Source organism: Myotis daubentonii, chromosome 8 (assembly GCF_963259705.1).
Source record: "Myotis daubentonii chromosome 8, mMyoDau2.1, whole genome shotgun sequence".
Lineage (NCBI taxonomy): Eukaryota > Metazoa > Chordata > Mammalia > Chiroptera > Vespertilionidae > Myotis > Myotis daubentonii.
In genome coordinates this window covers 80526926-80543829 of record NC_081847.1, presented here as the reverse complement: position 1 = coordinate 80543829, position 16904 = coordinate 80526926, and the positions used below count along the sequence as shown (strand labels likewise).

Sequence of the window (16904 nt, the reverse complement as noted above, 5' to 3'; positions counted from 1 at the left end):
AGTGCTTCACCACCAAAATTCTCTCTCCCTCTTCTTCCATCCTCTGCCCAAAACTCCATCATTAGAGAAGACAGTGCTGTATCAGGGGAGAAAGTCATTCAAGTGAGATAAATGAACCCTTAATCTGAGGACAGAGGCTTACTGTGGCTTTAAATCCCATGCCTCACTGAATATCACTTTTATCACCTGTGAAATATACATAATAAAACCGGTCCTTCTGATCAAATAGGGCTTTTGTAGTTTAGAATGAAAAATCAAAATGAGGTAATATACGCAAAAGCACTTTTTCAGCCAGGTTTGCTTTTATTGTAGAAATTCTTTAAGGAACTCCGTTTCTTTAAATCTTAGATTCTTAAGTTTTTAAAAATGTCCATTTAAAACTCAATAGGGGAAGGTGCATTTTACATGATAACCAGATGACAGCAGAGCACAGAGGATTAGGATACAGTTTAGTCCTGTAACCTGGAGGTAACGAGAGAGAAAGAGAAAGAGATTGAGAGAGAGAGAGAGAGAGAGAGAGAGAGAGGGGGGGGGGGGAAGTCTCCTATTTCACTACTTATACCCAGCATTGACCCCAAAAGGTCACACATCTCAAGTGCAAGCAAAGCCTAGGACTGGCATGAAAAATACCCCCTGAGCTTTTCATCTTCATTTCAAATATTGATTTATTTTCCAAATAGAAGCTGGAACACCAAATCAAGAGCACCCATCTGATAAAAGATATGCAAATATGTTTATAAATATTACAGTATCATCTATAATGTTGACAGGTCAGATAAAGGCACCAACCTTCAGCTAAAACTAAATTCTAAGTACAGGATGAAGATACAGAGTTTTTACACACACGCACTCAATCTACTTTATTTTCAGCTCCATAGATGGTTACAAATTGCATCTATTATTCATAGACTCCCCCACCCCCACCCACCTTCAGGTACAAACCAGACTCCAATATTGAAGGAACCTCCGATATTTGAATTTTAAAAACCAACAGATTATCAGATTTATCAGAAAGTATTCTAGATGTGTTGCAAAAAAATGCAAACAAAATTCTATATAACGAAAGCCTAATATGCAAATTGTCCCCTCAACCGGGAGTTCGACTGCTCGCTATGATGCGCGCTGACCACCAGGGGGCGGCGCGGGACATGTCAGCGTCAGCAACGCAGTGCTGGCAGCAGGCAGCAGTGGAGGTACTGCTGGCTCCTATGGGCCCCGACGAGAGCAGGACCATAGCGGGATGGTGGAGCAGGTGAGTGGGTGGCACCAGGCCAAGGTAGGTGCAAGTGGGGGCCTAATCGTCCTGCCAATTACCCCACAGATGGTGACCAGCAGTAGTGGTGGGGGGCGGGGCTGCTCCCCAGCTCCTAGGTGCTGAGGGAACAGGGTGGGGAACTGGACCAGATCCACCACCCCGCAGACAGCGACCAGCAGCCAGTAGGCCCTGATCGCCCGATCGGGGCCGGGCCCTGGGCTGGGACGAGGAACTGGGGGTGGGTGGCAGTGACCAACCTCCCACAGCACCTGGGCAGCGGGCTACCTGGGGGTGGGGTGACGGGGATGGAGGTACAGTGAAAATGCAGGGTGTCCACGGAGCTCGCTCTCCCCCTGCTACCCTCCCCTGGGACGCCAGGGCTTGCGCGCTGGGGAAGCCACAGTGAGGAGCCCACCCTGCACTCATGCATCCTCTTCTGGGTGAGCCAGGCTGAAGCTGCTGGGATCGCAGGGGCCGGTTGGGGTCCCTGTGGGTTTGTACAGTAGCCGGTTTGTGAGCGCACTGCCTGCCCAGCTTCCATGTGCGGTGCCACTGGGTGGCCCAGAGGCCCACGCTGCAACCCGGACCGCGGTGTCCAGCTGCACTCAGTGCATCTCCACGTGGAGACTCAAGTGCCGTGACCCAGGCGAGGGGGGCGTGTGAGGGCCTGTAGGCCCAGGTGCTGCCCAGGGGCCAGAGGTCAGCTGGGACCTGCCCTTCCATGCCAGATGCTTGTGGTTTGATCACCGGCCAGGCCTAGAGACCGCATCTGTGCACAAATTTTGTGTACAGGGCCTCTAGTTTAAAATAACAACAAAAACCTGGTCAAACATTTGCCAAGCAAGAGTCCACCCCTGAAGCAGCAGCCCAGGGCGACCTCCTGCTTTCCCCAAGGGCTCCATCCACCATTCCTTTTTGTCTCCCTAATAAATGAGATGTAAAACCCCTGAAGGCAGTGGGAGGGCCCAGGTAGAGAAGGCAGGATGTCTGCACAAAGGTGGCCCTAGGATTGATCTGACAAGTGACTGCCCGGGCAGGTCTCCCTTGGACAGGCCAGCCCTGAGCTAGAAGTCCCTGGGAGATGATGGTTTTGCACTGACTTTCTGAAAGGAAGGAGCCTATGGAGAGAGGTCCCAATTTGCAGTTCTTTTGTTCTTTTGTTTTTGTGAGCACTGACCTCTAGCTCCCTCCTGTCTCCTTCCTTCTCTCCCCCCCCACATAATTCCATGCCTTGAATCAGAATAAAAATAAAGAATAATCAGAGTCAAAAGACCAGAGGGCCCATCTCTGATGTCTTGTGTGGCTGATGAGGCCTTGGGCTCCAGCATATCTGACAAGACATCAATGGAATCGATGAGGCTAAATGAAAATGTGCAGAACATCCGTGTTTTACATGGAGCCATTGGGAGAGGCGGCCCAGCCAGCAGGGTCTGGAGGAGCATGTAAAGGAGGAACTGGCCTGTGAGGCTCTGGGACAGGAAGCCAGCAGGAGCCGAGGGAAACCCAGGCATGAAATGAGTAGAAAGAACACGCAAACCAGGTAAACACTGAACACAGGGCTTCTTTGTTTAGGTTGGAGGGGTCTTTTATGAGATTGTCAAGAATGTGCTCATTTTATAAAGTTGGAAAAGATGGGTACCCTAAAACACGGTAGGACTTTTGCTGAATGGGCGAACGTATGCAGATGAGTCCCACATTTAGTGGCACGGGTTGAGGCCTCACTGCCAGGCATTACCTGGGCTGGGTATGCACACTCCGCACCTTTCAGTAGCCTAAGACACCACACAATCGCAATTCAGTGCCTGACCTGGGCAAATTCAACTGCTGACAGGCAGACGCTGACTGCCCTGCGCTAATGGGTTGGCATGCTCATTCCTATTGGGCTTCAGTCAAGTCACTTAGACACTGTTCGAGGCATTAACCAAGATTTAAAAATTTTTCCGAGTTCACTGAATGGAAGATTAATTACTGTATATATTGAACCAGGCTTCAATGCTTCTTTAAATCCAGTGAACGTATAATTTGAATATTCCACTCTGACAATTCAACATTTCGTCTTCATGAAGCCTCGCTCAAAGAAATTTCAATAATGCTGTTTTTAATTAGCTACTTCCTGGCCAGTTAATAAAGCTAAAGTACTTAAGTCGCCCACTATAGTCCCAAGTCTCCTGTTCAAGACTGATGTTCTTTGTTCCTCCCACCTCCACCTCCACCCCTCTGCCTCAAGCCCACTGAACCAGAGGGATGAACCAGAGGGTTCATCTGAGTGGCACAGTAATTACGATAATAGCTGATACTTACATGGCAATTACTACGTGCCAGGATCTGTTGTAAGTGCTCTACGTGCATTAACTCATTTAACCTTCACACGACACTATGAGGTAGGGACTATTATTATCCTCATTTTACGAGTCTAGTGGGTCTCTGGAGTGGCTTACTCAGGGGAACCACAGTCAAAGGAAAAGGGGAGAGAAGAAATGTCCTTAGTTCAAGGACATTTACTCAGGATTGGAGGGATGGAGAGATTCTGAGCCCAGCTGTTTCTCAGTCAGCTTCTCCTGTGGTCTGGCTTCTCTAATCCAGGCCTGGAACTAAGTTTTAAGGGGATGAGACAACAAGTAAAGCCTCTCTGGGTCCTTGCATAAGGAGAGTGCTCAGGGGGACTGGTGTCTCGCTCCAGTCTAGGAAACTCGGAGGACAAGAGGTCAGTGCATGACTTTGGAGGAAGAGTAAGACGAGTCACTGCTTTGGTGAGGCAAAAAAAATGCTTAAGAATTTTTCATGGACTAGAGGTGGCCAACACAAGAGAGAGAGCTGGGCTAGAACTATGTAAAATTCCATGTAAGAAAACTGCCAGGGATGATGGAAGGTTCCAGCAAATGAAGTGCTTTTGAAACAAACTGCCAAAGAGAAGACTGAGGGCAAGGCCGCTGACCAGAGAAAGTCACTGGCCACTGGTAGTCCCTACGGGAGCCTCTAGAAGTCCACCCAAGTATGCATGCTCCAGAAACAGCCTCAAACACTTAGTGGACCAGAACATCACAGCTATGTCAGGGCATTGCTTTTCAGGTAATGAGTTTCTAGGCCCCTTACTCTCCTCCCTCCTTATCTCCCTGGTGGAAGAGTCAGAAACGGTATTAGCCAGGCAGTAAGGGAAAGGTCTATAGGAGAGAAGGTGGATGCATGGTGATCCAGAACTCATCTTCCCATCTAAAACAAAATTCTCTGATTGTCTCAGAAATGGTATGCCTTCTCACCTGGGAGGTTTCATTCCTTTAGTTACAGACCCCTTTGCAGTATTAATCTTCCTTCTTTTGACTCATTACCATCATCTTATGGCTCTATTATTGTGTATGTTAAAAAAAAAAATCATCCCTTTACCCAACATCCTTTCCTCTGTCCCCTCACTTATTTCCTCTACAGGAGATGCAAATGTAACAAAAACACCCCACTTTATTAAGTGCCAATTAAAAATCTATAATTAAAGAATTACAAGAATTCAGAAGGTTGGAGAGGTCACTTTCAACAGGGTTGTTTTGAGAAAACTTTGGAAAAGATGCCAATGAACTAGAACTAAAACAAGAATAGAGATAAGTTAAAAGCTTGTAGGCAACAAAAATGATTTAAATATGTAAAGCAAGGAAAAAGCAAGGGAGAGAATGGAGCTTGCCTATTAGTTTGGGCATAAACTCTCATATGAAGCTATGCCAAGGACTTTTCATCTTTACCAATTCTCTAATCTGCATGTGTACTTTATAGAAATCACAGTCCATGTGCCTCTAGGATGTCTCCTAATTACATGCTTCCTTTCTAAGTGGTAACTCCACTCTAGAGACAAACTCACAGATGAGAATTTAGGGACAAATAAACATTATAATTAATGGCATTCTCTGAAATGGTGACTTAAGTAAACCTTCTTAATCTCCTCTGTCACTTGATATTTAATATTTATTTAGCACCGAGAGAATCAACTATTCTTTTCCTTTCAAAACAAAGTCACAAGACTATGCAACATGTTAATTTGCAAGGATTATTATTGCATTGCTCTTCTCAGTTTTTGTTTATTCCTTTTTCTCAAAGTTGCATGAGGCAAAAAAGCTAGATGGATTAGAGGGACTTCTAGTCTTAAAAGACAAAAAAATCACTTGGTTAAAATCAGAGAAGATATATTAACAGTTCCAGAGGAACTATTTCAAAAGTCATTTAAAAACTAAGCTGATTCAAAAAAGATTTACTTCAGAAAGACAGTTTATGCTTAAACGTATATGTAAAAATACCTTGGGCTCCATACTGAAGGCTGCTGCAGGTTACCTTCTGGCTGCATTTTCATATCCTACTTTCAGTATTTACAACCTAGGAGAACTGGGAACTATAGTTTAAAAAACAACAACAACCCAAAACCAGTATTTATAAGAGAAAATGAATGTCTTATTTAAAATGAACTGTAAAAGAATGAGCTATAACATGTAAATCTTTAAGTATTGTAAATTAGGCAAAAACAGATACTGTAGACAGAAGGGAAGGGAGAGATAAACAAAACAAAAAAACTTCTAAATTGAGACATTAATCCAAATTCATATAACTGCTCTCCTGATGTGATAACGGGAAAAAAAGGATATTTCAAACTCAAAGACTATAGTGTTTTACTATCTATACTAATAAAAAGGTAATATGCTAATTAGACCAGATGTCTTCCGGACGTCCTTTCGGACAAAGCCGCAACTGCGAGGGCTGAGGCAGACTGCCACGGCTGGGAGGGCCCATCACAGAGCCCGGGGCAGGTGGGCAGGGCCTCCCTCGGTGCAGCATTGATCACAGAGCCCTGGGAGGGTGGGCAGGGCAGACAGGGCCTCCCTGTGGGCAGCGATTAATTGCAGAGCCCCGGCCTGGTGGTAAGGGCCTCCCTCTGCTCTGTGATTGATCCCAGAGCCCCAGAAGGGTGGGCAGGGCCTCCCTGTGGGCAGGGATCAATGCTGGAGCCCAGGCCAGGTGAGAAGGGCCTCCCTCTGTGGGAAGATAGCTGGCAGGCCCCGCCCACCCGCCACAGTGTCACTGGCTGGTGGCTTGGGCCTCCCTCTGTAGGGTGATGGATCACAGGGACCCCAGATTGATGCCCCACAGAGGGAGGCCCTGCTCACCCTGCCGGGGCTTTGCGATTGATGGCAGCCAGCACAGAGGGAGGCCCTGCCCACCCTGCTGGGACTCTGGGATCAGTTGCAGAGGAGAGGGAGGCCCTTCCCACCGGGCCTGGGCTCCACCATTGATCCCTCCGCCCACAGGGAGGCCCTGCCCACCCTGCCGGGACTCTGGGATCAATCGCAGAGCAGAGGGAGCCTTTCCTACCAGGCCCATTTTTGTTGTTTTCATATCATGTTTTTGTTGTTTGTATATCATGTCTTTGTTTTTGTTACTGTTTATTTATAAATAAATTTATATATTATTTTCATATACATTTTACTAATTTTCTTTCATCTCTGACACTTCTATTATAGACAAAGGGTAAATAGCAATAGTAAAATATTTCCTCTAATTCCTTTTCAATGTGCATGAATTTCATGCACCGGGCCACTAGTCCTATATAAAAGGCTAATATGCAAATCGACCAAAAGGCAGAATGACCGGTCACTATGATGTGTACTGACCACAAGGGGGCAGACGCTCAATGCAGGAGCTGTCCCCTGGTGGTCAGTGCGCTCCCACAGGGGGAGTCCTGCTCAGCTGGCTCATGGCTGGTGAGCGCAGCGGCGGTGGCAGAAGCCTCTCCCGCCTCTGCTGGGTGCAGGTGGGTGGTAAGAAGCAAGGGGTCCTGGACTGTGAGAGGGCACAGGTTGGGCTGAGGGACCCCCGCCCCACCCAGTGCACAAATGTCATGCACCAGGCCTCTAATTCCAGAGCATAAAATTTCTCCCAAACTCTCATATGTACATGAGCCTAGAATTAGCTTCTCACATCCTAGTTTATTAATAATGTGTATATTTGAAAATAAATATATACAATATTTTAAAACAAAACCCTTCAAGAACATATATAAGCACTGACATTCAAGGGATTCAGACACCATGTAACATTTAGGATATATGGCATCTGGAAGATTAAACATTCTTGCTTGCTTGTTACTCTGAAGTCTTCATTATACACAGGTTGCTTCTTGGGGGACCAAACCCAGTTTCATTTTCTCCAGTACTATAAAAATTAACAACATAAAGAAACAAAGAGAACATAATTAGTTTCAATGTTCACAAAGAAAAATAAACAATAGTTGTCTAATCTAATAAAAGAGAAACAATGCAAATTGACTATAACTTCGCTACGCCCACCAGCCCATCAGAGCAACTATATGCAAATTAACCCAACCAAGATGGCGGCCAGCAGCCACGGAGCTGGAGCAAGCAGGAGGCTTGGTTGCCCCAGCGATGGAGGAAGCCAAGCTTCCTGCCTGCCCTGGCCAGCTGTGGCCTCCACTAAAGGCAACAACATTTCAATTATAGAAGATAAGTAAATCCCAGATACCTGCTTCCAGCCAGCCTCCACTGGGAGCTTGGGTGGCTGGGGGCCACCCTGCCTGCAAACAGCCATCAGCCCCTCACCCAGGCTGGCCACACCCTCATGGGGTGAGGGTCCCTGCTGGGGGGCTTGGCCAGCCTGCAAACAGCCCTCAGCCCCTCACCCAGGCTGGCCAGGCACCCCAACAGGACCCCACTCCCTGAAGGGGGTGTGGCCAACCTGAAAATGGCCCTCAGCCCCTCACCCGGGCTGGCCAGGCACTCCAGGAGGGACCCCCACCCTGAAGGCGGTGTGGCCAGTCTGAAAACAGCCCTCAGCCCCTCTCTCAGGCTGGCCAGGCACCCCAGCGGGACCCCCATCCTGATCCGGGACATCCTTTAGGGAAAACCAGCCAGCCCCCACCCATGCACCAGGCATATAATAAAAGGGTAATATGCAAATTGACCCTAACAGCAGAACGACTGGGAATGACTGGTCACTATGATACACACTGACCACCAGGGAGCAGACACTCAATGCAGGAGCTGCCCCTGGTGGTCAGTGCGCTCCCACAGGGGGAGCTCTGCTCAGCCACAGGGGCAGCTCCGCTCAGCCACAAGCCAGGCTGATGGCTGCCAGCACAGCAGTGATGGCGGGAGCCTCTCCCGCCTCCTTAGCAGCGCTAAGGATGTCCGACTGCAGCTTAGGCCTGGTCCCCGTTGGCAAGTGGACATCCCCTGAGGGCTCCTGGGCTCCCAGAGGGATGTCTGACTGCCAGCAGGTAGACATCCCCCGAGGGGTCCCAGACTGCGAGAGGGCACAGGCCGGGCTGAGGGACCCCCCTGAGTGCACAAATTTTTGTGCACCGGGTCTCTAGTAGATTTATAAGATGCTTAGAAAAAGATAAACACATACTTTTTACAGAAAAAAACAAACCCTTAGCTTATTCTAGTCCTTTAAAAAACAATCTTCTGTAGCATGGCTTGGTGGTTGGGGGGTCGACCTATGAACCAGGAGGTCATGGTTTAATTCCTGGTCAGGAAACATGCCCTGGTTGTGGGCTCAATCCCCCCTTGGGGGGGGGGGGCAGTGAGCATGCAGGAGGCAGCCAATCAATGACTCTCTCATTACTGATGTTTCTCTCTCTCTCTTTCTCTCTCTCTCTCTCTCTCTCTTTCATCTCAGAAATTACAGGAAAGGAAAATTAAAGAAATGATTAAAGACCCGAATAGGCTTTGATGACACAGTGGACACTGGGTGAGGGGGAAGTCCAAGCAGACTGACTTTGAGCTTAGGAAATTAGAAGTATTAGTAACTGTGTTAAGAAGTCAGGAAGGAGTTCACAAGGAGAGGCATGTGAGGGTGGAGAGGAAAGAGGCCCAATTTTTATGTTTGCTAACCATTTTCCTAATCATCATTATGAAATCTATAATTTAAAAGGGTTTTAAATCTGAGGTTTTCCCTCATCAGACATTTGTATGAAAGATATTGCTAATAGCAAGTCTACAGATACACCTTTTCAGTGTGTGGTATGCATTGCTTTTCTCAGCCTCAAAATCCTTCCCTAAAACTTCACCATGCATCAAAACTTAACACGCGTTAAGTCTCAGTTGGCATGGCCTCCACTAAACCCAAAGTCATTTGCAAGAAGGGCTTATAATCATCACTGACCACAAAGGACGAAGACACCCATGTTGACATTCCACGAAGAAAATGTAAGTGGAAAGTTTGAGAGTTAACTGTGCATGAAACATGTTCACGTCAGATGGCCGGTGAGATAGCAAAAAAGGCTTCACCCCCCAAAACATCCCAGAAGAGTCAGGAGCTGGCATGAGGAGTGTGGCTCCATGAGGACTCTGGGCAGTAGGTGGAGAAGCGGGAGGAGTACGCTTCCCTCCGGGAACTGACCTGGGCAAACTTGTGAATCTGCTCCACCACTGCAGCAAACAGGGCATGGACACTCTCGTCAATCAGACTCTGCATGTAATGCACCGCCTCCTCGTCCGACAGGTCCAGGCGGAATTTATCCTGCACCTACAAGGCCACAGTCTGTTAGTCTTCTGAACAAAGAGAACCAGGCATATTTCAAAGACACAGAATTAAACGGATGTGGACATTACACTGCAGTATGAGTTATTTCTACGCCAAAGAAGTAATTCATGACTTATAAGGAGTTCTGAAAACTGCTCATTTGAGTGTGGAAGTTTACTGCTTTTGCTATATGCTCTTTTAAAAATGTTTTTATTGATTGATTGGTTTTAGAAAGAGAGGAAGAAAGGACCAGTTATGTCAGAACTCAGGGTTTTTGATGCCAATTACTATTTTCCACAGCCAGAGAAATTTCATCTCTGACACTGTCGGTGCCCTTTAGAAAGTTTATAATTCAAGTTAAAAAGCTATACTGGGGCCGAAAATACAAGGGGAAATGGGTTGTTAAATCTTTCATATATGAGAAGTAGACTGTGATGTTCGAGGATGTATAGAAATTACCTTTTTCACAGTTTTATCTGGTTCAAGAGCAATATCTGGAATGTTTGCATCCACCATCAAGGAAAATAAGTTCAAAATTAGATTAGAATACCTAAGGGTGATTGGGGAAAAAATAACAATTCATTAGAATTTTGCAGTTCTTCTCATATCAGAAACACTCCTAGAAATAGTGGTACCTGGATCTCTATAACAATTACTGTTACCCCGAAGGAAAATGGAACGTGAGACTATTCACCAGCTGTCTCAATGAAAAGCAAGCTTCGAAAAAATATCTTACTCTGGGGTCTGAATATAATACCATTTCTAGGTCCTACACTATGGAACAAACTTTTGGAGTAATCACCTAATAATCACTTTTTTTTTCTTCAGTTTTCAGGGAGTACATTCTTTTTAATGAGGTGTAAGAGAATCCCTTTTATACCTAATTAGCATTTGGCTAAGCAATGAATATCTGCCTTTGCTAAATGAAGACAAGGACCTGCCACTCTAAGACCACCTCAGTGCCAGGGGGAAATGTATGAAAGGGAAACACTGCCATCCCACTAATCATTCAGGAGTACCCTCCAGAGACACGAATCACCACTTTAGAAACCAGTGACTGGGCTGAATAGAAGCAATCCTAAATGAAGGAGAAAATAGCTAGTACTCCACAGTATTAAAAATGAGCTAGATACTTAAATATCATCATCTTTGGATTATGCTGACCCCAACAGGAACTACAGGTTTATCCTCACCAATTCTCAGACTTTCCCCTTACTCCACACAAAGAGAAGGAGTGCTACTATTCCACATGTCATCCAGAGGTGGAGCCCGAGGGACGGAGTACATGGGTGCACAGAAGCACAATCCACCTCCTGCCCAGACCCCCTCCTGGAACAGCCATGCTCTCAGCGGCCCCTCAGCACTCTAGTGATGAAATGGGGTTCAGGTTAGACTTTGGAGGTGGGTGTGAGTAAGACAACTTTGGTTTCAGAAGAAGGGCCAACACAGGTGCCCTGCACTGTCCTCTCTAGGGCATGGAGGCCAGGATGCAGGAGGTGCAGAATCCTCATTTCAGCCATCTGCCTATCCATGGTGTGAAAAAGCTCAACCTGTGACATAAAAACCATTTACTGCTGGAACTGTGATGATAATGGAACTACAGACAAAAATGACTATACACATAAACCTCAAATTACCTAATATAAATATTTTATATTGCCCATGAAAGCCATGAGGGACTATAATGAAAATTTCTACCTTGATATAATCCTCTCATCAAATTAGGCCCTAACTCACTGATTCTCTTTGGGGGAAAAAAAAAAAGTATGATGATATCAAAACAGTTTTAACTTAGCTTGAAGTTACTGGTTTCTTGTGAGAACTGAGAAAAAGCATATCACAGATGTCACTTTACTTCTACTCAAATAATTTTATTCATTCAACCAACAAATATTTACCGAACACTCACTCTATGCACCGCTCTAGACACTAAGGACATAGTGGTGAACTGAATAATCAGGCTCCTACATTCATGAAGCTCACATTCTGGAAGAGGTTGGGGGCTCATACAATAAGCTGTTTTAAGAAAATAATGTCATACCTGGGTGACTGATACAAGATTTAAAAAATAAAGTAAAACAGGAAACGGTCAGAGATTGAGGGGTGGGGAGTCACCTTAAGGAAGTATGATTTTATTTTAAATGCACTGAGAAGCCACTGAGTTTAAAGAGTGGAACAGCACACTCAGATTTGCATTTCTGAAAGCTCCCTTTGGCCACCTTGTGGGGAATAACAATGGAGGCAGGGAACTTTCACAGACTCCAGGGTAAGAGAACAACATGGAGTGATGGAGCTATATTCTGAGGATGGAGTGGGTGACACACAAGTGGAGGTGGGGAGAGAGAACAGGGACTGAATCTCACCGAGGATTTAGCCTAAGAAATGGGAATGCGTGGTTACCCATCAAAGTAATAATGAATGAAGAACAGGATTTAGGGCAGGGAATCAAGAATTCCATTTTAGACATACTGAGTTTGATATGCCTACTAAATTCTCAGCAAAGATGCCAAGTAGGCAGTTAGGTATATCTCAGAGGAGCTATCAGGGCTGATGGGATTAGTTTGATGTCATCAGCATTTGGATCCCATTTAAAGTTACAAGTCTGGATTAAATGCTTATGGAGAGAGTTAAGGGAAAAAAGATCAGAACCCATAGACTGATAATGAAAACTGTAGACATTCATTGTGTAGAGGTAGACAGAAGAGGACAGGAACCAGCAAAGAAGAAGTGACCAGTAAGGAACAAAGAAAACAGAAGAGAGGGCTACACCAAATATAAGAAAGGCTCTTAGAAACAGAGACATGGTCAGCTATACCAAAGAAGCTAGGAGCAAAAATGGCAATAGATACACCTGCACATCTTGGTGAAATTAGTTTCAACAGCCGAGTAAGACTAGCAGCCTTACTAGAGAAGGCAAAGGAAGGAGGCACGTAAGTGGAAACTGAAAACGGAACTTTCTGAAGTAGATGTTTGAACAACTCTATTTTTCTTGCTCTATAAAATGAATTTACCAAAATTCTCTCTGCGGAGCAAACCCACTTACCTTCGCAGGTGGAGGAAAGCTGTGTAGCACTGCTTCCGGAACTCCTGGTACTGCTCGCTCTGTGTGCCCCCCATGCCTTCCACCATCTCTTTATTCAGCTTCATTGGAGGAGGAAGAGGCTTCGGATCCCGACCCAAGATATACCCAAAGTCTATGTGGAAGAGTTTGCCTAGGTGTTGATAAGAAACACATTTGTTTCCATAATTATCTTAAGGAACTAGGAAGTGGATATGTCATACATTTGGTAAAGTGGTTTCTCTTCATAAAGTCTATCAGTTCATGACAAAGTCTAGTAAATTGATGACCCTCTAATCCCAGGCTTGGGAGTAGCCTTCAGAGCATATCTTAGTTCATTAAACTCACATTCATCCAGCTAAAATTATGCTTAAAATCATCCCACAGTAATATTAAAAATTTAAATCCTACTTTTAGATCTCCATAATCCAGTTAGCAAAGCCTGAACAACTTCAAGATGTTAGTATAAATAAATATCTTGTAGCAAGTTTCTCATGCTAACATTTAAGCAAGCTACCTTCATATAGCAGAAGACCATTTCTTTTAAGTATTTCTAGGACAAAGCCACAATCCCCTGCCAAAAAAATCCCTTATATTTCACATTATACCAGTGGTCGGCAAACTCATTAGTGAACAGAGCCAAATATTAACAGTACAACGATTGAAATTTCTTTTGAGAGCCAATTTTTTTAAACTTAAACTATATAGGTAGGTACACTGTTATTAACTTAATTAGGGTACTCCTAAGGCTTAGGAAGAGCCACACTCAAGGGGCTGCAGTTTGCCGACCATGGCATTATACTGTTAGCTTCTTCTGAAACATTTCCAACTAATCTGTGTCACCCGTACCTGCAGACTAAGAAACCAAGCACAGTGTTCATGTCAGCCAAGAGCTGAATACAGCTGCACTGCCCATGAAGACAAACCTGGAGCAGTCATCTAAACTCACAGACCAGGTATGTAAGAATAGGATCGTTCGTTCACTTTAGAGCAGCAGTCACCAACCTTTCGGACCTCACGGATCACCAGTAGTCCGTGGACCACCGGTTGGCAACCGCTGCTTTAGAGAATGCTTCACCACAGAATTCATAAACATCTTTTGATTTACAAGAAGTTGTATAAGGCAGGGATGCTACTATTTGTTTTCAAAGATTTCAGCCAAGTGTATATTAAAATTATTTATTTACTTATCTTTCTTCTCCACACTAAACTGTTAAAGAACCATTAAGAGTCTTATAATAAAAAACCTTGTTTCATTTATTTTTGTTATAGTTCTAAAACCTGGGATAATGGAGAGTTAATGTAGCTATTTTGCATTTATTTAACCAAAGTCATCTCAATTTCACATTTACAGCTTAGACAACTTTCAATAACATTGTTGATGTGAGAAATTTTCTTCTAGAAATCTGAAAGTTCTTATAATGGGTCGTTTTGTTTTGAAATTTCCTGCCTTCGTTTCCATGAAGATCTATAATAAAAACAAAAAAGGCCGCCATGGCCGGGTAGCTCAGTTGGATGAAGCACTGTCCTGTACACTAAAAGGCTGTTGGATCGATTCCCGGTGAGGCAACCCATAGATGTTTCTCTCTTACATGATATTTCTCTCTCTCCCTAAAATCAACATAAACATATCCTTGGGTGAGGATTAAACAATAATAACAACGAAAGAGGCCAAATCTGGATCCCCTGGATGCTACCTTACTAGTAGTACTTTAGTGTTACTTCAGTGTTTGTGATTGAGTTAGTATCCAACAGCAAGGCAACTTTAAATGTTGCAGGCTGATACTAACAGAAGCAGGATTAGTTCTACCTTGAAATTACATGGCAGCATCTTGACAATGGAAGTTATGATGTAGGTTCAAGTAGAGAAAAGCGGTATAAGAATATTCACATGGGATATATTAACAACACTCTGAACTCAAACTTCCACTATATTATCCGTACCATCGTCACACTGCAAGTGACAACTTCAATTTACTTTTGTCATATTAATGTTGCTAGATTAAATTTTGCAAGTTTGTAACATGATTTAATTCATAAATCTGTTTTTTAGTTATGGAAAAGAACATGTACAAGAAGTTAATAGCAGGTTTTATGTGGTACATATTTAAGATTATAAAATGCAGTATGTCAACACAGGGGGTTTCATTTCTTTTTAAAACAGTTTTGTGTATTACTCATGATTGAAAAACACATTTCAGAATTCTAAAATAGGCTCCAGAGGTCTCTAAACATAATAAAATCAAGTTTTTGGAAAATCCCGAGTTCACCAAATTCCCAAATGAAGTCCATGATTCCAAAAAGATAAAAAACTAGTTTTAGAATAAGATTTGGTAATTGCAGTACTCCCTGGGAAAGCATCACCTCCTAATCTCTAACTTTATTTTTATTGTTGGCTCTATTACATCTGTTTCCCCCCTTTTGCCCACCTCCACCTAGCCCCACCCCTCCTTCCCTCTGGCCATCACCACTCTGTAGTCTGTGTCTATGGGATATGCATATACATTCTTTGGCTAATCCCTTTGCCTTCTTTCATCCAGTTCCCTCCCTCCTCTCTGACAGCTGTGAGTCTGTTCCATGTATCCATGCCTCTGTTTTTATTTTGTGACAGCATGGATGGACCTGGAGATTATGATGCTACATGAAATAAGCCAGTCAGAGAAAGACAAATACCACATGACCTCACCTACATGTTGAACAAAATAAAAACAGAGGCATCTCCTAATCTCTTAAGGTTCAAGGGAATAGGCTATCTTTGAATTGTCTAGAATTTGGTGAAAAGTCCATGATCAACTTCTGTTAAGGATTTTACTGCCTTCAACTAAATACAGGGTGGGGAAAAGGTGGGTTTACAGTTGTTCATATGGAACATAATACAATGATTAATAAATCATAATACAAGAATAAACTCTGTATTTCATATACCCACAACTGCAAACCCTGTATATAGCCTCTGTCCAACTAAGCTAAGGACTTCATTTTGTGCTTTATTCTCTTTCTGGAGTTACCATTTATTTTCTGCCTTGTTAGACAAACACCATTCTACCCTTATTCGTAGAGGTATAGCTAAAATTCCCTTGGTTTTATTTAATTATGTAAGTGATGCTTTGTTTTGTTATGAGTATAATTCTTAATGGTTCTCAGCACTTGAGCAGATAACCTATCTGACCAAACTTTGATTCAAAACTGCACCCTTAATGAATCACGACATCCCAGTATCAAAAGCTATCAGCCATCACACTTGGTTTATTTCATGTGCTCTCTGCTTTTAATAGGAAACCCAGTCCCACTTTTCTTCATTTCATTACAGGCATTATTGGAATTCCAATGTCAACTATGCCTCGCTGCTTTCAAATGAAGAGTGTATTTCTATTCTTCTTACAAGAAAACTCTCAAGGAACAGGATTACTGCTTAATTATAAGGCATAAAAGATTCAGTATCTAACAATGAAACCATTATTATGCTTTGCAAGTTCACAGAGTCATGTATTTTGAAAAGTGGCTATTAATGCTTCAAGAAAATGTACCTCTTAAGTAGCAAAGGGAATGAATGGCTCTTTTAAAGTTAATACTTGTAAAGGAAACTTGTAAGGATTTAAAAAATGCACTTCAAAAAATTAAAAGTTTAATTAGGAAATTCAGGAAGATTATTCAAATCTATTACCTTAAATAGTCAGGAGGTAAAGTGTACATAAAACAAACTGAATGTTGACTGTAATTATCTCCTATATACAAGGGGTAAGAGGAGTTAATTAAATTTTCCTGTTATTTGCATAAGTGACAAGAACTTATTTCTAAAATTATAGTTCAAGACATTTGCAGATCTTGGATTAAAGAGAATGTATACTACTGAAATTAATAATATTTAATAGAGTTTTTAAATTTCCATTTTGTCTACCTAATTTAAAAAACATACAGCAATCAATTAACATTTTCTTTATAAGATTTCAGTAAATACAAGAAGACTTCTTGATACTAAATATTCAAGAAACTTTCAAAAGATCAGATTTTAAATAATGTCTAAAAAAAAACTATTCACATGAAGACAAGTCCTTCTCATTATTTAAATAACTAAAG

The 16904-nt window shown here is 43.3% G+C and overlaps 1 protein-coding gene across 3 annotated transcripts in view; it reads right to left on the bottom strand.

Moving 5' to 3' along the window:
- Positions 1-280: 280 nt before the first annotated feature.
- PIK3C3 (phosphatidylinositol 3-kinase catalytic subunit type 3) overlaps positions 281-16904 on the bottom strand; it is an 84536-nt gene continuing 67912 nt past the window's right edge. For 2 of the 3 annotated variants that reach the window (XM_059707189.1, XM_059707191.1), the window contains 4 exons: positions 12813-12981; positions 10229-10319; positions 9647-9772; positions 281-7438 (listed from right to left, as the gene is read on the bottom strand). In XM_059707189.1, coding sequence (XP_059563172.1) covers positions 7424-7438; positions 9647-9772; positions 10229-10319; positions 12813-12981 — 401 coding nt within the window. In that variant the 3' untranslated portion in view covers positions 281-7423. The remainder of the gene's footprint in view (positions 7439-9646; positions 9773-10228; positions 10320-12812; positions 12982-16904) is intronic. The other variant, XR_009454203.1, reaches the window with a different exon arrangement.